This window comes from Synchytrium microbalum, assembly GCF_006535985.1.
Source record: "Synchytrium microbalum strain JEL517 chromosome Unknown SmJEL517_scf0022, whole genome shotgun sequence".
NCBI lineage: Eukaryota > Fungi > Chytridiomycota > Chytridiomycetes > Synchytriales > Synchytriaceae > Synchytrium > Synchytrium microbalum.
This window is the reverse complement of record NW_022158371.1, coordinates 334,788-354,413: the sequence shown is the minus strand read 5'-3', so window position 1 is coordinate 354,413 and position 19,626 is coordinate 334,788. Positions and strand designations below refer to the sequence as shown.

The following is a 19,626-nucleotide window of genomic DNA, read 5'->3' as shown; positions in this document are numbered from 1 at the left end:
ACGGGATATGGTATTTTCTGCGACGTTTGACCCTACCTGAAAGAGCAGAATCCTTTTGGTGTTCTTAAAGCAGCTCTCCAGTCATGGCCTGAGTCCTGCCGAGAATTGTGGGCCTTGAGCGTCACCAATCATGTCGATAGTGGAGGCGTCGAAATCCGTAGGAGATATCATTTACTGCTGTAATGAATCTGTTATAAGCAATAATGAAAAGCCCATGACTGTCAGTTCGACCTTGAGTTGCATTGGTCCAACATTCACCTGAATCACACTTGATCTCCACTTTGTAGTTTACATCTGAATTAATGAATTAATTCCTCATAGGTGAGATATTGTCGATAGTGGAGTTCTTGGCGTACTATCTTTCTGTGTGGCAAAACCACGTTCCTCCCTCCTCATTCGGCTGTAGTAACGCAAAACCTGATTCGAGCCCAATGAGATGGATCTAACGACCGTAATCAAAGTAGCTGTGATCACAGTTGGAGCAGTGACACTTGCTGCCTACGTTCTCTTTCCTCAATCAAAGAGAATCGGAGGCGTTCCAGTGGTAAGTGTTTGCAAGTTGTTTGTTCTGAACATCTTGTCGTGAAAGCTGATAACGTGCTAATCATAACTTTTATGTCAATAGTTTAACGCGTTGTCGAGAGGCACCTATGATCCTACTAAAGAGCCTCCCTTCGTCACAAAGTGAGCACATGAAACTGTCGGCATTTCTCAGAGTAGCTCGAGACTCACATATTTCTAACCAAAAGTTTTCGTCGTTACCTAAAAATGGGCCGAATATATGGATCATATGTATTGAATCCGTTTCGTGTCGTGAACTTGAGCATCGCTCATCCAAAGATCTTACGAGAGATGTTACAGAGTAACTACCACGTGTTTGATCGAGGACATCCTATTTTCAAGATATGGTATGATGTAGCAGGTGGACTGGTATATCAGTCTAATGGAAAGGTGTGTCTCGTGAACGTGCTTTCTCATTTGTGTTATAGTCTCAACACTTTGTTTTTTTGCCAGGAATGGTCTGAAGCTCGCGCCTTATTCCAACCATTCTTCACAATGTCACATATGCGTCTCGTCAACCCCCTGCTCGAGGAAAATTTCGCAATGCTGATGCACAAGTTTGAAGAGGCAAACATCAAACACCCCGAAGGATTTGACGCACAAGAATATTTCTTGATGGCAACGTTTGACAATATTTCTCAATTGACATTTGGCGCTAGTACCAAAACACTTGAGAATGAAGGTTCAGCCTACTTGTCTGCTTTTGAGTATGTGTGGTGTTTGTTTGACTTTGTTTCATATCCTTCGCCTTTAACATTACTTTTTGCTTTCAGGTTTATCATGGTCGATGCAATGAGAATGTTTATAAATCAGTTCCGTCTGTTTTACCCCTCATCATGGAATGCTCCGTCCAAAAAGTAGGACCTCGTAAAACCCATGATTTGCAGCTACTAACAGGCATTGGTTCACTAGATATACAGACGCTGTAGCCCTCATTCGATCACTTTGCTACGACAAGATTGACGAGTTTGCTGCTAAAGGAGAACTAGAAGGCTTCCAACAGTCGATATTGGGCACGATACTAAAGAAGGGAGCAATACCAGCTTGGATGGATCGTGAACATATGACTACCCATTTGGTGACGCTCCTCTTTGCAGGTCACGACACCGTAAGATCAAAGTTAATCTGCCGGGTGGCGTTTCTTGAAACACTCTAACAATTGAACAAATCTACTAGACTTCCAATTTACTTACGTTCGCAATACATTTTGCTGCCACATACCCTGAATACCAAGAAATGATTCGACAAGAAGCTATAACCACTTTTGGCAAAGATGGTCCGATAACTGTCGACAAGCTGGAATCGTTGAAGTTTGTGAATGCTTTCATCAAGGAAACTTTGAGATTAAGGTATGTTCATGCCATGAATTGATTGTTTTTGCGTAGTGCCAAAACCCGCTTCCAAGGCTCATACATATTGCTTCACTTTCAGGCCTAGTGGTCCTGAGCTCGGTCGTGTGACGAACGACAATGTACATTTAGAATGGGAGGAGAATGGTGAAAAGCTTACGGTCGATTTACCACCACGATCAATTGTTTCGTACTCGATCTATGCTGCTAGCCACCATCCTCTGCATTATCCTGACAGACCTGAAGAGTTTGATCCACGTCGTTTCTTGGATGACCCCATTGTAAGAGAAACACAAGAAGAATCTGTTGTGAAAGTTACTTTCTTTACTAACACGACTTGTACTTTCCTCAGGGTGGCGGAACTTCAGTATACGCCTTTATACCGTTCTCATATGGGCCACGAAGGTGTCTGGGTGAGCGACTAGCCTTAATGGAGGCAAGGTGGATTCTGTGTGACGTCATGCGTCGATGGAAGGTGGTCCCAGCTGCAAATTGGACTGTGAAAATGGAACAAGGTATGCTCGTTAGAAATGGTTGCCTTCGGAGCCATGTTTCGTTGGAGCTACCTTTTTATCTGACACCATCATCATCCTTGTTATAGCTGGAAATATGAGAGCAAATGCAGTCAAAATTCAACTTCATCCACTTTGATACACAATTCTTTTTTATCAATTATTGAATATAAACTTGGAAGCAAATTAAACAATGTCATTATATGAGAGTTTTCTTTATTCAGAGGCCTTCTTGATTTCCACATTACATTTTTACTTGGGCATTTTCTTTATTCAGACACTTTCTTGGATTTACCACCACCTTCAACATTCTTCTTGGGCAGCAGTTGTTCAGCAATGTGTGGCAACACACCTCCTTGAGCAATAGTGACATTACCCAATAGCTTGTTTAGCTCTTCATCGTTACGAACAGCTAGTTGCAAATGACGAGGTATGATACGTGATTTCTTGTTATCTCGGGCAGCATTTCCAGCCAATTCCAGGATTTCAGCGGCGAGGTACTCGAGGACTGCTGCCAAATAGACGGGAGCACCTATCATTATGGTAGTTGAGGTCAGCAACATTGTCACGGTTCACAAGCATCAGTTCTGGTCAGTATACCTGCACCGACACGTTGAGAGTAATTCCCTTTACGAAGCAGCCGATGGATACGACCAACAGGAAACTGTAATCCAGCTCGACTGGATCTTGAAGATCCACCTCGCAAGGTTCGTGGCATCTGATGGTTGAGTGTCAGATTTCGTTTTATGTCATGAAGTGGCCTAGCAACCACGAATATAACAATCTAGAGCTTACACGTGGTCGTCCACCAGTCTCTCTGAGAAGCTGAGAGCCTTCTTTAACGGTCTCCAGCATAGTTCTCGCTTTCGCGAGCGAGCTTGGAGATTTTCCAGGAGATTGTTTACCACCGGCCATGATAATTGATATAGCTGAGTTGTGAGTTGAATCTAGAGAGTGGATATGGATTTAGACTGTCAAGTCGAATGCAGAATTAGCGTCTTATCTTACCTTTCTACAAGTAAGGGATGTTGCGTTCGCGAAGCGGCTGTGCTACATACGCAAACATAAACAACGAACAAATTCCACGCATTAAATACCTCAGAAATGCACTAGATCAACTAGATCCATGCTCCAAACTAGTTACTTACTGCGCTGACGCGGAATGATTGGTTGTACTGGCTTCCACCCAAAAATCCACGTCTGAGTTTCGAAGACTTTTTACAGATTGCAATCATGAGTAGGAGAGCTAGCTTGACGATTACTGCTGACCAACTGCCACCCGCTGCACGTAGACAATCTCGTATGTACCTGATGCATTGCCATATTGATGCAACTATGAGGGCAATCACGCTGACAGCATTTCTCTCTTTGTAGTATCAGTACAACGTGGTATACCCCTCGTCGGCGAAGATGGAGACAGTACTACATTACATAGACGCCCTTCTCTGCTCCTAGACCCAGTATCACGTCGTGCATCAGCTATATCAGGTGGGGGTTTATCACATCGAGGATCCAACGTCACATCACGACGTACTTCTATATTCCAGACTCTCAGTAATGGTGGCTCCTCAAAGTCCAACCACAACACAGCACAGCATCCTCCACCTGCATCAACTGTAGTCGTACGAGCAGGCCCACGACGATCATCCATAACAAGCCTATCATCTATATTCGCACAAGCTGTCGCAGCTCCACCACGCGCTGAAGTTGAAGCACCTGTCGCTGTACTGGCTGGGATTGAGAACGACGACGAGTTATCTATACCTAGAGCAATGTCGAATAAGATGACGTTTAATGGCGGAGATACAAACAAGCTTGCTGAGATGGTTATTCATGAAGATGAGGAAGAGGACGCTGCTGCGGATGATAAAGCTCAAAGTACTGGCCATCACAAATTAGTGGCAAATAGTTTTAATGGCGCTGGTGCAAGGTCCAGACATACATCGGATACACCGAGCCCCGGTGCTCCTGCTGCAGACCAAATGCCAGAATCACAAGCACCACCTCATTCAGCTGAGCAGCCAATTACATACAATGAATCCCCGGAACCACAGCAACATGAATCAAAATACGCCAGATCAGAACCCCCTCCATACGCTCACGCAGCACCATCAGTCGAACGCTCCGTCCCCGTAGGAGCATACAATCCATACCCATGCACGTGGTTTGAACGTAAATCAGGAGATCCAGACGTATGGAGTCGAGACAAGACAGATCGGTTCAAATATGCCATGCCAAATACGACTCAATCCCATCTGGGACCTGGCTGCTATACTAGCAGTATAGCTAATACAAGTACCGTTAAACCAGCTATAAAACCATTCGGATCATCACGTGATAGGTTCCATGTTAGCATTGTTGAACAATCACAGCAACAGGGAATCGATATGCCAAGCACAAGTCAACCAACTGTGAATCGAAGTGTGAATGAGATTCCATGGGTGTGTGGCCTCCAAAATGTGTTGGGAAGATCCGTTGAAGTTGTTGAACAATCTCGTGAAATGCCACCGTCGAGTATTTTATCAGTTAGAGTGTCTGTGCCAACTAGCATATCGTCATCATCCAAGACACGGCCATATCCACCGATACAAGGCAGCAGACAGCCGACTGCCTCATCACCATATAGATCAACGCCATCGTCTGCTGGGACTCGTATGCATCATTTTGCACCTTGCTTTTTGGCTGATCATAGCCCAACTACCACAGTATAAGTCGCTCTTTTACCCTGGGAATCTTCTCGTACTTAATGATAATGTTTATATAAATGTCCATATGCAAAAGATAACCACAAATGAGTTTTGTTTCCTCCTTACTAGTGAGTAATCGATTTACGAGTTTCAGGTGACGATAGAGTCAAATCAGCAGTACAATGTCGGCATCGTGTGGCTCTATTTGGAATGACACTCAAACAATAGGGACAATCCCTGTCATCAAACGACAAGTTCCATTTAAAGAATGCTGATAGTACGTGTAGCAGTTGGAAGAGGGCAACTGCCACAGTGAAGAAGGATACTAAAGAGAGCGAAATTGTTTCAGGAGTCAATCCAACGTAAAGTCGAACGGCAAGTGAGGCCTAACTTGTCTCTTGAGCAAATCGACCATAGTTTATCGTGATTGCTCCATCCTTTATCGCATTTTGCAAGTTGCTGTATGTTTTGGCACCAGACTTTCCTGGCCGTATAACAACGAAGCGGTCATTCAACGTCTGGGCACCTAAAACAGGACAGGTGTCAGCGTTGTCGAAAAGAGTCCAATATAAAGACAGAATATTGAAGGAGGCTGGTACACATACCAGGCAAGGCACATAGTAGCGGTGGTATAAGGATGTCATTCACGAAACTTCTGACCATGTATTGCAAACTCCTGCCCATCACGTATGCGATGCTTTCCGACAGAGAGAACGAGCGTCAGCCATCACTCATCGTGATCCGTCAATATTCAAACGGCCCTCATCGTCAATCGATTCGATTTTGCTCCCCATTTGACTCACCCCGTATCAACGACTCGCGATGTGATGACATAGCGCTTGAATTCATAGTAAAAGGTATGTGCATGCTTGCCAGCCTTGCCAACTTCACTCAAGACCTACAAAAGTGACGTGTGATGAAGTCTGTCTAACTGTTCACAACCTCCTCGCAAATGTGATGTTGATTTCGACAATTTTGATCCTACCTTTGTCAGATTAGGTCTCACGTTGATCTTATCCGACGACGATTTTACGTCAGTTGCAGAGACTAGCGGCTGGTCCACCACATCACTTGAATTCTTTCGATACTCCATCCTGCAAACTGTACAAACACGTGAAAATTAGGAAACTTGATAGGAGAGAGTGCAGCAAGCATGTCTTACGTGTCTTCAGCTAGGGTAAGACCTGGTCCTCACGTCCTTGAACTAGTCTGATCTACTTGCATTGAGCTCAACGTCGTTTTCTTGAATTCTATCCACAAAACCTTGCATTAATCGACCAACTTTAACCCATTAGGCAAATGAAGGCGCTATACTGCAACGACGTGTATCAAGCACAGGATCCTATCCTAAAACTTCGTCAAACTCCCTCAACAATTTGACGTCGCCAACATCTGGACAATCACATATACCAACCGCATTGAACAGCAACAACAGAAGGGTATCCAAATCAAACGTCAATTCTCTAGATGAATTGAGTATTGCTACGGCTAGACGAGAATCAAGGACATCGTCCAATGCGAATACTGGGTTTCGCACTCCAACGAGCGGAACACCCGTTTCAAGTCCACCACAAGTAATTATACACATTGACCGAAAATTTCGACGAAATGCATCTGCTCACACAATGTCTCTCCTTGTTCACTCAGAAACGAGCATCAACAAACACAAAGATCGTCCTCAAAGAACTAGAATCCTATCGAGGAGCCGCAGAGAAAGCTGCTTGGGATTGTCAGCAAGCTGCTGACTTTGCGCTCCGAAGAGTCGATGCCCTAGTAGACAAAATCAGTGAACTGGTTACTGCAGGAGCCCTTGTATCGCCTTCCCAGTCATCAGCTGCATCAACACCACCACCCGCGTATGGAGCTAAAGATGTTGCTAGTATCGCGTCCTCTACAACCATAACATCGGCACTGGCTTCGTATGGTCTTGTTGTGCCAAATCGCTTGGTTAGTATGAGTGAGTTTGTGGGTGCACAAATTATGCAGGTGGGAGAGCATGCAGCCAAAAAGGGCAGTAGTTTGGTTGAATTCGCTCGTGAACGACCTGTTGTGCGCGTCGGTGTCTATATCTTTGGTAAGAGTGCAAAAGAAAAACAAAACTTACAAGAAAACGCCATTAGTTTGCTATGCCTCAAGACTTGCCAGTCTAATCTCTCTCTTTACTGTAACAGGGTTGATGGCATCTGGTCCTCTAGCCGTATTCGGAACCACTGTAGCAGCAGTAACAGCCGCATCTTTAGGAATCGCGTCCCTAATTGCAATGACAATCACTATAATCTCAGCATCTATCTTGGCAGCAGTCTTAGGATTCGCTTTGTCCTGTTCTTTGGCTGTCAGCACTAGTCTCCATGTCATTGGTTTAGTTATGCCACGAGCTGGATGGGCATTCGGGTCGACGCTATCTAGCATTGAGAGTCAGTCACAACGTGTATTGCAGTATGGTGGTGGGCAAGTCGCGGGTCTGTCTAAACTCATCAAGGAACGGATGTAGCCATTAAGACATAGCGTCATATCATGTACCATTAGCAGTTGAATCATACCCCAAGTTTATAAGTATTCGAATCCAATAGAAGAAAGCAACAACAATAGAGTGTAAACTCAATCATTTAGAAACAAATGAAGCAACCAATCATTTTCGGTAACGATTTTGTTTTATTTTGTGTCAAGACAGATATAAATTGTGTGTGTTTTCATATTTCCCCTCTCCTTTGTTCCTTCATCTAAACACAAAAGTTTCTCTTTTCTCCATTTTGCTGTTTCTTTTTCTAACGGATGACTGATGTTCAACCCAAATTATGATAGACGGGGGTTTTTTTGAATTTTAAGCAAATCGACCAAATACGACGGTTTATATACAACAAATAAAAGAGTCCTTAAAAAAAGCACAAGGATTTTGGGGAAAATGACATTGGAAGAGGGTGAGAAGAAGGATTTTGTTGTTGTAAGGGGGTTGCTTTGGTTTCGATTATTTCTATAAACGACGATTCAAAATGTGAGTATCAAAGTTCGTTTTAGGTTGTTCAAGTTTCATCCTGCTACTTTGGCACAATATGAACTTACGCTCATCATCATCTTGACAAATTCTTCATAGTTGATTTGACCATCACCATCTACATCAGCTTCACGGATCATTTCATCAACTTCTTCGTCGGTGAGCTTTTCTCCCAGATTCGTCATGACGTGACGGAGTTCAGCAGCAGAGATGAAACCATTGCCGTCCTTGTCAAAGACCTAGTTAACAGAAATGGATGGTTAGAAAGTTGAACCTTCCCCTTCGCGAACATAGCAAGTACAGTATGAAATGCCATCAGACAAACCTTGAAAGCTTCCTTGATTTCTTCTTCAGAGTCTGTGTCTTTCATCTTTCTAGCCATCTAATCAACAAGATTGCAGTGTTGATGTTGGGGCGTTGTTTAAGTGTAAAGGATGGACGCGGGCACTCCAGATCAAAGTTTTACCATCGTTAAGAATTCAGGGAAGTCGATAGTTCCGTTACCGTCAGCATCGACTTCGTTAATCATATCTTGTAGTTCGGCTTCAGTTGGATTCTAACAAAAAAACAGTCCCAAGAGGATGTTTAGCACCATCGTTGAGGGAGTTGTTTGACATCCGGAAAACGATGGGCCCAGAGTGCTTCACTCGTTCATGAAGTAACGGATACATGGTACATAGCCAATGACAAAAACGATACGGGTGTATGGGCTATAATGAGGATAGATTACCTGTCCCAATGATCTCATGACAGTTCCCAATTCTTTGGTAGTAATAGTACCATCACCATCCTTGTCGAATAATGAGAATGCTTCCTTGAATTCGGCGATTTGCTCTTCGGTAAGTTGGTCGGCCTAGTGGTTTAAAAATGAGGGTGTTAACCACAGTTGTTTCTATCTGGTTGTTTTTGAGCCTAAGACAACATAGGAGGAGGGGGAAATATAGACATTTCTTTGGTTCTCGTTCAAAGACTTTGTTCCACGTGTCTTTTAGCCTGCATTGGGCCAGCAAGACACGCGCAAAAAATCCAAATCAATGAAAGGTTGATGACTTTCCACCGCGGGCAATGTTTTGCTTTCCCAGTTTGTGAGGCTCCATCCCAGACAAGGACATGCATCCAGATACACTCATTCTGTCAATTTGCAATTTTCAACCTGCTATCCTCTCCATCTTCATTCGTCCTCTGAACAAACTTTGCAACAATTGTGTCTGACCCCCCAGTTCGTTTACAGGATGGACTATTGAAATGAGTGGCAAACAACGATATAATGACGTACCATTTCTATGTCTACCGGTCTCTCAGTCTTGTATCTCTTGTATCTCGTTTGGGTGAGGTTTGTGAGTTGTCGTTGTTGGAGTCCTGTGGCTGTTGAGGGTTATTATTCACCGTGTTGATAGCAATGAACCACTAATATGAGACTACAGTCGTTCTCTGAATTCGCTGAAACGCTGAAATTCACTTAATTTGACGGCTTCGAAACAAAAATCACGTCAAAGGCGTGTTCCGAGAGTGTACAATAATGTCGGAAGAGAAAACCTCCCACTTTGTTTATATTCTAAACAGTAAACAACATCCTTTCCTTGCCACTAACTATGATTACATTGTCGGATCTTCAGTCTGTAATTCTAATCAGAAATTGCATAGATCAGTATCCTTCATCCAAAGTTGCGAAACGAGTACTCTACAACCCATACATACTTAATATTTTATTTGGCGAGCATCATCTTGACAAATTCTTCATAGTTGATTTGGCCAGATCCATCCACATCAGCTTCACGAATCATTTCATCAACTTCTTCATCTGTCAACTTTTCACCCAAGTTGGTCATGACGTGACGGAGTTCTGCTGCTGAGATAGTACCATTGCCGTCCTAGTTTATCAATAGATAGACATGAGCTGTAGGACTTTGATGAATTGGTCTTGGAATTCACATGTACACCCATGTACCTTGTCGAAAACTTTGAATGCTTCCTTGATCTCTTCTTCAGAATCAGCATCCTTCATCTTTCTAGCCATCAATGTGAGGAATTCCGGAAAGTCGATCGTTCCGTTGCCTATGTTGACCGGTCTTTGTAAGTTCTAGTGCATTTGACCCGAGTCATCAATACATGGACCAGAGAGATCGAAAGGCCCAAACATGAAACATAGTACAATACAACAAATTGGAATAACATCTTGTACAAGAAACCCCTCCTTGTCCTCCTTCCTCACTCTCCTCTACTCCCAAAAGTAACAAACATGCGCGCCGCCCAAAATGTCAGGCAAATGTTTCAAATTGTCTGTTCAAGACCAGATCCAACGATAACAACTCCACTACAGCATCAAATACAACACAAAACACATACCGTTGGCATCAACCTCTTTGATCATCTCAGACAGTTCTGCCTCTGTTGGATTCTGGCCCAACGACCTCATAACAGTTCCCAATTCCTTGGTGGTAATGGTACCATCGCCGTCCTTGTCAAATAGGGAGAAGGCTTCCTTGAATTCGGCAATTTGATCTTCTGTTAATTGGTCGGCCATTGTATCGTCTTCTTGCTTGAATTCTGTGTTGAAAACTGTATTTTGAGATCTGAAGATCGTGATCAATAAGATGGGTAATGGAATGCCATGGAGGTGTTAGATTGCAGTGATATATTGTGAAAGAATTTTTGGAACGTGCATTGAAGTGAATCTCTTGTTATTACGGCCGCACCTTCAACATCACGTCGCGATCATGGAATCGTTTTATGCTCCCATCTATTCTGTTTTCTATGTACGAAATTGCTAGTTTACAACTCACAACAATGATGCAAAGGTATTTACTCCTCCACTCGCTTCTTCTCGGCATCTTTTGATGATTCGACACTTTGAGTCTTTGGCAAGGGAGTCTTGGATTCACCAGCAGCCCTATTGATGACATCGTCGGCCTCTCAGAAACATGATACTTGTACCAATAAGAGACATCGTTCGTCCTCACCTTGGAGTGGCAGCAGATACCAAGCGAGGGAAGGCCTGGTATATATACGACCAGCACTATAACGAAACTTTTTGACATGGTCGCGTCTTTAACATCCAAAGAACCAGATGACTTGCTTGTACGATTCAATAAATCTGATGATATGATACGAGTGCAGATAATTCCCTCGTCAGCTGCTTGGTTGTTGAAGGAGTGACAGCTTTGAAAGCTTTGTGAGAGGAGAGATGTAATAAATCAACCAAACAAACCACCAACAGGATTCGTTTCTCTACGTGTGTTCATATACAAACAATAAGTACAGCCGACTTTACGCATCTCTACAATAAACAACCACGTCACCGCTTTGACGCGGATCATCAGCAAAGTAGCCATTAAAGAATCGGGCACACTAGAACAACATCCAATCAGTCTAGTCTGTTATCGAAAATAACGTATACTAGAAATTTGAGGTTACCTCTCTATAATCAGTCCATTGTATAACTTTCTTCAACTCATCCTCAATATTCTCATAAAACACTAGATGAGAAGGCCACTTGTATCGTTTAATGGTATAATTTTGACGTGGCGGCGGTATATCCTCACGTTCAGCAAAACGTGGACGCCATGGTGCAGTCATGTTTTCAGAGATTCGTGGAGCGAAAAACGCTACTATAAAGTTCTCGACGGATTGATGAAACAGTGTGGTTTCATCTCGGTAGTATTGTTTCTGTTCAATCCTATGGAATGAAAACAAGGTGTGAGTATGGCAACATTGAATACTGTGCAGATGCAAGAAACGGAGCTGAAAATCTAGTATTTGGCAAGTAACAACTTCAACCACACTCTTTCTCAATTTCATATCAATACATTCTAAGTCCTACCTTAATGGAGGCTCACATGACAAGAACCTCATGGGTATAGGCGCATGCAGATGAGAATAAAACGGGGTCGAATGACATGGCATCAAAAACACCACATCTGTTACATTCCCGCGTACTTGTCGCAAGTACTCTATAACTTGTACCACTCCCCGTTTATGCATTGTCGAAAAGTAGTAGGCAGCCACAGCATTCGATACGACAATCGTCAAGATTGTCGAACGAGCAATCCACTTTCCGCGTTTACAAAATACAGCAAGACCTTTACCCGCAAACATCATTCCGGGACCTAATAGAGGTAACAAGAATCGAAATTCTTTGTGTTCTAGGAGACTATATACTGATAATGTTCCTGCCATGGCTTGTGTGAGTGTAGATAGTTTTGGTGTACGATTGTTCATCATTCCGTATATCGCGAACGGTAGATGCGTGCCCATAATGACGGGCAGTCCTTGAGTTATATACCAATGCCAAGGATGCGTGCCATAGTATGACGATATGCCCTCAACGATGTTGAGATATGCAAAGTTGCAAAATGTGCATGTCCATCTCCTGAAAAATATTCTGTCTAGTGTAAATGATATTGCGATCACACTTGCACTATAGAATCAACGAAGGAAATGGGTAAGTAATCAATGAGTGTGAAGGACGAATGCATGGTTACCCAACAGCCAAAGCTTTCAAAAGAACTGAAATTTTCCTATTCGCTCGTATGAGTAGACTCAGGCCCAAGAAACTCCATAACATGACCCCAGTAGGGCGTATCACGAACGTTAGGTATGCAGCGAGTAGCGATGCAGTGAGTCTGATGGATTACAAAATAGGTTGGCAAAAAACGTTGCAAAAGTCATGCCGAATACAAGCTCTTTTACCTTGAGGAAGTCGTCCATGGCCAAAAGTACAGGCCAACCCAAGTCAAAACTGCTTCCATAGAATTGGAATATGTTCGTATACCAGCATAGAACCAAAACCAGGACGTGACCATGCAAAAGAGCTACAGCAAAACGATACATCAGCATCAATTCATAAAGAATTAGACCTTTGGTTTACACACCGTCCATTGACCAGCCTCCCGATCAAACATCTTCCTCGCTAATTTAACCATAAATAAATCTCCAATAGCAGCAACCACTCCTTGAAAGACTCGTGGACCCAGTATAATCCATTTGGAAGGAGCCCCAATGCTAGCCAGGATCTTGTACACACAACCAAAGATCAGAGGATGCAGGATAGATCTAATACCTTCCTTCCATTCCCATGTCATATAGCCATATCCAAATACAAGTCCATGAGCGACTTCAACTGATTGCCAATATTCATCGGGATCGAAATATGTGCGGACGACTAGAGCGTTGACGATTCTGTAGCCAACGAGGATCAGGAATAGGTATTGATCCGAGCTGAGTTGAGTAGTTTTGGTCATTGTTTCATGGTGTATGCGAGATGTCCGGCCACAACGAAATGTTTTGCGTCTTCTGAACAGAACGACTTCGAGACTCGTGGAGACTCAGTCTAAGGCTGCGTTACTATCAGAAAAGTGGGAGGTCCGATAATCTTCAAAGTTTAGAAGGTGCAAAAGCGCACGACTCGACGCCGCGACGCAATTTCGACGTGATAAAGTTGCGAGGCGGGTCGACATGTTCTAAACGACGACGCGAAAAGCGCTTGAAAGCGCAAAAGTGTTTCCTCCAGCTTCACTGTTATTTATTAGATTTAGCAAACTACATTTTGTGGTAGACACGTCGGCCACTAGCACAAAGTAAAAAGAACTCCTTTTCTACTCCACTGCCCTTATTCGTGGGCTTGCCACCTTCATGAAGCTCCATCTCCTTCATAATACTAATCTTCTTAGGCTGTACTTCGATTTCAGTCAACCCAGCGGATTCAAAACACCTCTGCATCGTTTCTGGGAGATATCCAAAATGACCACCAGCTGGCACATGATTATGTTGTTCAGCCCAGTGAAAATCATAACTGATATCAGTATGCTGTAAATCCGTAACGACTAATCGACCACCAGGTTTCAACAACATTGCCAATTTCTTGGCCATGCTGTTGATTGAATCTACATGATGGAAGACCAAATGCGAGTAGATCAAATCAAAGCGCAGAGGCGAGTCAAGCATGGCTTGAAACGCTTCAGCATCGTTTAGGTCTGTGACGATTGCCTTCAAGTTGTGGAGGCCCATAGCTGCGGCCTTCTTGTTGCAGACCTGTTTGTATTGTAGAAAAACAGTGAGAATGCGAGAGTAGTAAAGAGAAAATATGAATGAGCATTGATTCAGACGCATTGTGAATTTGGGGCTTCTGTAGCAGCGACTTCTTCAACTGCACTTACAGCGACCATGGATTCAGCAGCATCGATCCCCAAAACGGATTTGACCTTGTTTGCCAGCATAACCGATAGAACTCCAGTGCCACAACCCTATAGAGATCCCGACAGTCAGCATATTGGTGCTGTTGCGGTTCGCTTCCAAAGACAGGTTGCGTACAAAGTCAAGGCATTCCATTTCTGCATGGGTTTTTGCAGCCACTTCTATGGCGTTCAAAGCTTTTCCTGCCATCTCCATGACCTAAACGGAAAATAAATTATGTCAATACAATGAATCTACTCAGTAGCTGCTCCCTGTAAAGTGCTTCAGATTTTTTGGCCAAATTCACCAATGGTCGCTCATCCCATTCGGCTGCGGCTTTGCTGAACCAGGCATTGGACTTCTCTTGTCTGCTCATATCAGTGCTCATGGTTCTCGTTTCTCGGACACTTCGAAATTGCCTGGCGATATTGGAGGTGGGAAAACTCTTACTAAAGCTCGCTGTTTTGAGAAAATCAAAGCCAGATAACTGCTTTCAAGATGTGAATTTGTTAGAGAATGACGGAAACAAGCACTTTGGCACTATCGTGTTCTCAATCGACGTATTATCTATTATTTAGTATGATGCTTGTCAACAATTCATGTACAATTACAGTCTCAGTCTCATAAGTAAGGGATATGGATATCACGCTATAAATGAAGCCCAGCGAAACAGCTCATACAGTCTCAAACACTAGCAAGGATGAAGCAGTAATGGGTGCAGTGACATTCTGATATGCACGGCCATCAGTCACTGGATCTATAGTCCGGTTTCTAGACTGCAAATAATTTGATACGGCATCAGTCAGCAAGTCTCCTGCAATATAATTCGTAATCACATCCAACAAGATATTGTCACCACCACTACAGAGAAAGTCATTGACGACCACGATATATGTTTGATTGAGGTTTATGGGCGAATATGTTTCAGCTGGGTATGGATCCTGAATGGTGATGTTGACGGCTTGTTGGCCCTGTGGTCGAGTTCTATCCACATTGAACCGGATTCCTGCAACTTGGGGAACTGTAATCACGTTCTTTTTGGTTACAAGGTTCTTCCCAGATATAGCACCCTCCAAAATCATGCGGATTTGATTTCCAGTCATATTGGTGTCCACCACAACATTGGAAAATGGCTGTCAAGGATTGAGAAGGACATCAATAAGTAAACCGTCAAGTTCGACATCAATTTGAAAGGCGATATCTCACATACCAAAACTTCCATAATGTCACCGACAGTGACGTTTCCAGGGCCCAGTCCAGCTCTTACAGACCCTCCGTTGTTCATGCAAACCTGTGCGCCAACGAGTCGGCGTGACATTAGCATGGCATCACATATCATGTCTCCCTCTGCACATTCGGTTGTGCGGCAATTGTCAGTCGTATAGCCCGGTGCTACAATTTAAGATTCTCATGAGTAGTTGTCTCTCCAGAAACCACCATTGAAAACTTACGATTAACATCGGCCACAACTTGAGTGGTCAGATTCACAAATGCAGCTCTCCACGTCGTCACCAATTCAGCCATTCCCGCATCTGGACTTATAGTATTATCCAGCAATATTGGGTCTCCTTTCAGGTCAATGAGCTGATCATTCGAATCCCAAGTCATGTTCACTACTCCAAAATAGTCTCCATATCTGTGAGCTTGCACGACATACGTCTGGCTGCCATTGAGATTCGTTACAGAAGTTGGGTACAGACCAACCCATCCTGGTAAGCTGGTATTCTTGCTCAGCAATGAGTGTGAGTGTCCACCAACAATCAAACTGAGTCCTTCGGTATTGGCAGCAAGGTACTGGTCATCGAAATATCCATTATGAGACACGCCAATGATTTTCTTGACTCCTGCGGCTCTGCCAGACAAAGGGGGATGAAAAAATAGGATATGAGCTCACAATCATCATCACAGTATACAAAGCCTCAAACTGACCTAATAGCGTTGATAGAGTTCTGTACAGACGCAACTGGGTTGTAAAAGGTGATGTTCTTCCCGCCCTAAATTGACAATTGAAATCAGCAAACCTGACACTATTCTGAAACTTCAAACGCTCACCAGTGTGATATCAGCTGTAGTGTTGGTAATGAATCCGACAACGCCAATCTTCTGACCATACTTTTCAATAATCACATATGGCTGCACAATTTGACTCAAGTATGGTGCCGTGGAATAATTGAAGTTTGAGGATACGACAGGAAAGTTAAGAGTTTTGAAAAAGTTGGCTGCATACTCTTCGCCTCTATTGCGGAAACAGCGTTCAGTACGTGTAGTAAGGAACAGACACGATCTGAAGCATGAACTCACCGATCAAATTCATGGTTTCCAACTGTCATTACTTCATATCCAAGCATATTCATAGTCTGAGAAATTATAGACGATCCCCAGACATTGAAGAATAGAGTTCCTTGGAATTGATCACCAGCGTCAAACAGGATCGTGTTCAAACCAGCAGCACTAATTCACACATCAAACACCCTGTCAGTTTAGGTCAACCCTCGATCGAGGTAAGTGATATAGAATTGAAGATAATCACCTTCTGAAGGTCTTAATGGCGGTAGCGATCCTAATTTAACATAAAACGTGGGTCAATGGTTTCCCTTTGACGCTATACTCAATTGTGAGGCTTTACCTAGAATAACCACCAAAACAAGCATTGTTGGCTATATTACTTGCACTACAACCAGACCCAGAAGAACTGATCGGGTCAAAGTGAGCGTGGACGTCGTTGGTATGTCTAAACGTTTAGAATTTGGTCAGGCTGATGTTCGGATCCAGTTGATTTCATATCCACGAGATTTCCGAATTTTTGAGCAAGAAATCTTCATGTCTCGGTGATTTACAACGTCACTCACAAAATAGTAAGATGAAAATCGTCAAGGCTACTTCGGTTTCGTGTTAGACCGACACCCTAGAAAATGTTTCAATTGATGTCACCGATTATGCCACGTTGACGAATAAGACCAAAAGGAAGAGACGATGGATCAATTCAATGCAAGGTTGAAAGTTGAAGGTTTACCAGTCCTATTCCTAAGCTTAGAGAAACAATGGCAGCAAGCAAAATCACAAAAACTGGATTCTTCGAAAATCCCGGTTTAGAGTACCGCTTCTGAGAAGCAGCTTCCACGTCGACCGACATCAGAGCTTCTGAAGCTCTCGCTCCCTGCTCCCCCAAGAAACTGGCTTGTCAGAACGTTCGAGCACACCCAAACTTGAGCGAAAGCGAGGTGAAAACTGGAGCGCTCAACACAACACGAAACCACAGACAACTTTCCACGTTATAAATCTGTATTCTGTATTCTCAGTCATACAAGCAGTAGTAATCATCTATTCCTGCATCGAATTTATTGACCACCACGTAAACGCAAGACCAGGTGGAGAGTGGACTCCTTCTGGATGTTGTAATCAGAGAGAGTACGGCCATCTTCCAGTTGCTTTCCAGCGAAGATCAAACGTTGTTGATCTGGTGGAATGCCTTCCTTGTCCTGGATTTTGGCCTTGACGTTGTCGATGGTGTCGGATGATTCTACCTCCAAAGTGATGGTCTATTCAAACAAAGGCGTAGTTGAGCTTTTAAGTCAAATAATTGCGAAACGAGCTGATGACATGCGTATCACATACTTTTCCAGTGAGAGTCTTGACGAAGATCTGCATACCACCACGTAATCGCAACACCAAGTGGAGAGTGGACTCCTTTTGAATGTTGTAATCAGAGAGAGTACGGCCATCTTCCAGTTGCTTTCCAGCGAAGATCAAACGTTGTTGATCTGGTGGAATGCCTTCCTTGTCCTGGATTTTGGCCTTGACGTTGTCGATGGTGTCGGATGATTCTACCTCCAAAGTGATGGTCTATTCAAACAAAGGCGTAGTTGAGCTTTTAAGTCAAATAATTGCGAAACGAGCTGATGACATGCGTATCACATACTTTTCCAGTGAGAGTCTTGACGAAAATTTGCATACCACCACGCAATCGTAACACCAAGTGGAGAGTAGATTCTTTCTGGATATTGTAGTCTGACAAGGTACGGCCATCTTCCAACTGCTTTCCGGCGAAGATCAATCGTTGTTGATCTGGGGGAATGCCTTCCTTATCTTGGATTTTAGCTTTTACATTGTCGATGGTGTCTGATGATTCAACTTCCAAGGTAATAGTCTAAGATATGCCACTTAGCTTTTCGAATCCGAACGAGACGAAAGATAACGCAGAACATACCTTTCCAGTGAGAGTCTTCACAAATATTTGCATACCACCACGTAATCGCAACACCAAGTGGAGAGTGGACTCCTTTTGAATGTTGTAATCAGAGAGAGTACGACCATCTTCCAGTTGCTTTCCAGCGAAGATCAAACGTTGTTGATCTGGTGGAATGCCTTCCTTGTCCTGGATTTTGGCCTTGACGTTGTCAATGGTGTCGGATGATTCTACCTCCAAAGTGATGGTCTATTCAAACAAAGGCATAGTTGAGCTTTTAAATCAAATAATTGCGAAACGGGCTGATGACATGCGTATCACATACTTTTCCAGTGAGAGTCTTGACGAAAATTTGCATACCACCACGCAATCGTAACACCAAATGGAGAGTAGACTCCTTTTGGATATTGTAGTCGGAGAGAGTACGGCCATCTTCCAATTGCTTTCCAGCAAAGATCAATCGTTGTTGATCTGGGGGAATGCCTTCCTTGTCCTGGATTTTGGCCTTGACGTTGTCGATGGTGTCGGATGACTCAACTTCCAAGGTAATGGTCTATAGGGAGGGCAGAGTTCATGAGTTCACAGTAAATGTGCTTAACACCGTAAGAAAAAATGGAGATTGATGATACATACCTTTCCGGTCAGGGTCTTCACAAAGATCTGCATACCACCACGGAGACGGAGTACCAAGTGGAGCGTTGATTCCTTCTGGATGTTGTAGTCAGACAAGGTACGACCGTCTTCCAATTGCTTTCCGGCAAAGATCAATCGTTGTTGATCTGGGGGAATGCCTTCTTTGTCTTGGATTTTGGCCTTGACATTGTCGATGGTGTCTGAGGATTCGACCTCGAGAGTGATGGTCTTTCCAGTGAGAGTTTTGACGAAGATCTAATTGAAGGGAGAATGTAAGTGTGAGTAACATCATACTCGATGACTGATCATCATTTAAACATGATTAAAAAGCATGCGGAAGTCCATGAATATGTGGATGGATGCATATTCAATCCATCCACCACCCTCAAATGTTATGTACGATGATATCCATCCCCAAACAAAACATTGAACTGGTTCCAAATCATCGAGTCAATGAGACGAGGCGCCATACAAAATGAGCAAGAAGATCAACACCGTATGAGCGTATATGAGTAGATATGCTCATAATCACTCT

General features: G+C 43.4%; 8 protein-coding genes across 8 annotated transcripts; 1 reads left to right on the top strand and 7 right to left on the bottom strand.

Annotated features, from left to right (window-relative positions):
- Positions 1 to 130: 130 nt before the first annotated feature.
- SmJEL517_g03896 (uncharacterized protein) lies at positions 131 to 2,561 on the top strand (the record flags this gene model as incomplete). The annotated part of the gene is made up of 12 exons (XM_031169824.1): positions 131 to 224; positions 322 to 405; positions 465 to 544; positions 626 to 684; positions 750 to 951; positions 1,015 to 1,268; positions 1,335 to 1,418; positions 1,474 to 1,669; positions 1,738 to 1,910; positions 1,993 to 2,191; positions 2,263 to 2,425; positions 2,512 to 2,561. The coding sequence occupies 12 exons, from the start codon at positions 131 to 133 to the stop codon at positions 2,559 to 2,561; spliced, it is 1,638 nt and encodes a 545-aa protein (XP_031024255.1).
- A 130-nt stretch (positions 2,562 to 2,691) lies between these two features.
- On the bottom strand, positions 2,692 to 3,337 carry SmJEL517_g03895 (uncharacterized protein; the record flags this gene model as incomplete). The annotated part of the gene is made up of 3 exons (XM_031169823.1): positions 2,692 to 2,954; positions 3,023 to 3,140; positions 3,218 to 3,337. 3 exons carry the CDS (start codon positions 3,335 to 3,337, stop codon positions 2,692 to 2,694), a joined length of 501 nt encoding a protein of 166 aa, XP_031024253.1.
- Positions 3,338 to 5,234: 1,897 nt separating this feature from the next.
- SmJEL517_g03894 (uncharacterized protein) lies at positions 5,235 to 6,202 on the bottom strand (the record flags this gene model as incomplete). Its single annotated transcript, XM_031169822.1, has 5 exons — positions 5,235 to 5,434; positions 5,501 to 5,635; positions 5,715 to 5,806; positions 5,913 to 6,007; positions 6,095 to 6,202. The coding sequence occupies 5 exons, from the start codon at positions 6,200 to 6,202 to the stop codon at positions 5,235 to 5,237; spliced, it is 630 nt and encodes a 209-aa protein (XP_031024254.1).
- A 1,872-nt stretch (positions 6,203 to 8,074) lies between these two features.
- SmJEL517_g03893 (uncharacterized protein) lies at positions 8,075 to 9,231 on the bottom strand (the record flags this gene model as incomplete). Its single annotated transcript, XM_031169821.1, has 6 exons — positions 8,075 to 8,080; positions 8,170 to 8,340; positions 8,427 to 8,483; positions 8,568 to 8,657; positions 8,832 to 8,954; positions 9,226 to 9,231. The coding sequence occupies 6 exons, from the start codon at positions 9,229 to 9,231 to the stop codon at positions 8,075 to 8,077; spliced, it is 453 nt and encodes a 150-aa protein (XP_031024251.1).
- Positions 9,232 to 9,807: 576 nt separating this feature from the next.
- Positions 9,808 to 10,625, bottom strand: SmJEL517_g03892 (uncharacterized protein; the record flags this gene model as incomplete). Its single annotated transcript, XM_031169820.1, has 3 exons — positions 9,808 to 9,972; positions 10,050 to 10,156; positions 10,448 to 10,625. 3 exons carry the CDS (start codon positions 10,623 to 10,625, stop codon positions 9,808 to 9,810), a joined length of 450 nt encoding a protein of 149 aa, XP_031024252.1.
- Positions 10,626 to 10,903: 278 nt separating this feature from the next.
- Positions 10,904 to 13,341, bottom strand: SmJEL517_g03891 (uncharacterized protein; the record flags this gene model as incomplete). The annotated part of the gene is made up of 7 exons (XM_031169819.1): positions 10,904 to 10,991; positions 11,373 to 11,449; positions 11,516 to 11,777; positions 11,922 to 12,518; positions 12,583 to 12,723; positions 12,791 to 12,912; positions 12,973 to 13,341. 7 exons carry the CDS (start codon positions 13,339 to 13,341, stop codon positions 10,904 to 10,906), a joined length of 1,656 nt encoding a protein of 551 aa, XP_031024249.1.
- Positions 13,342 to 14,946: 1,605 nt separating this feature from the next.
- SmJEL517_g03890 (uncharacterized protein) lies at positions 14,947 to 16,923 on the bottom strand (the record flags this gene model as incomplete). The annotated part of the gene is made up of 8 exons (XM_031169818.1): positions 14,947 to 15,405; positions 15,483 to 15,664; positions 15,724 to 16,124; positions 16,202 to 16,266; positions 16,325 to 16,508; positions 16,574 to 16,723; positions 16,763 to 16,832; positions 16,899 to 16,923. 8 exons carry the CDS (start codon positions 16,921 to 16,923, stop codon positions 14,947 to 14,949), a joined length of 1,536 nt encoding a protein of 511 aa, XP_031024250.1.
- Positions 16,924 to 17,610: 687 nt separating this feature from the next.
- On the bottom strand, positions 17,611 to 19,400 carry SmJEL517_g03889 (uncharacterized protein; the record flags this gene model as incomplete). The annotated part of the gene is made up of 7 exons (XM_031169817.1): positions 17,611 to 17,811; positions 17,888 to 18,115; positions 18,192 to 18,419; positions 18,480 to 18,707; positions 18,784 to 19,011; positions 19,092 to 19,346; positions 19,386 to 19,400. 7 exons carry the CDS (start codon positions 19,398 to 19,400, stop codon positions 17,611 to 17,613), a joined length of 1,383 nt encoding a protein of 460 aa, XP_031024296.1.
- Between the last annotated feature and the right edge of the window lie 226 nt (positions 19,401 to 19,626).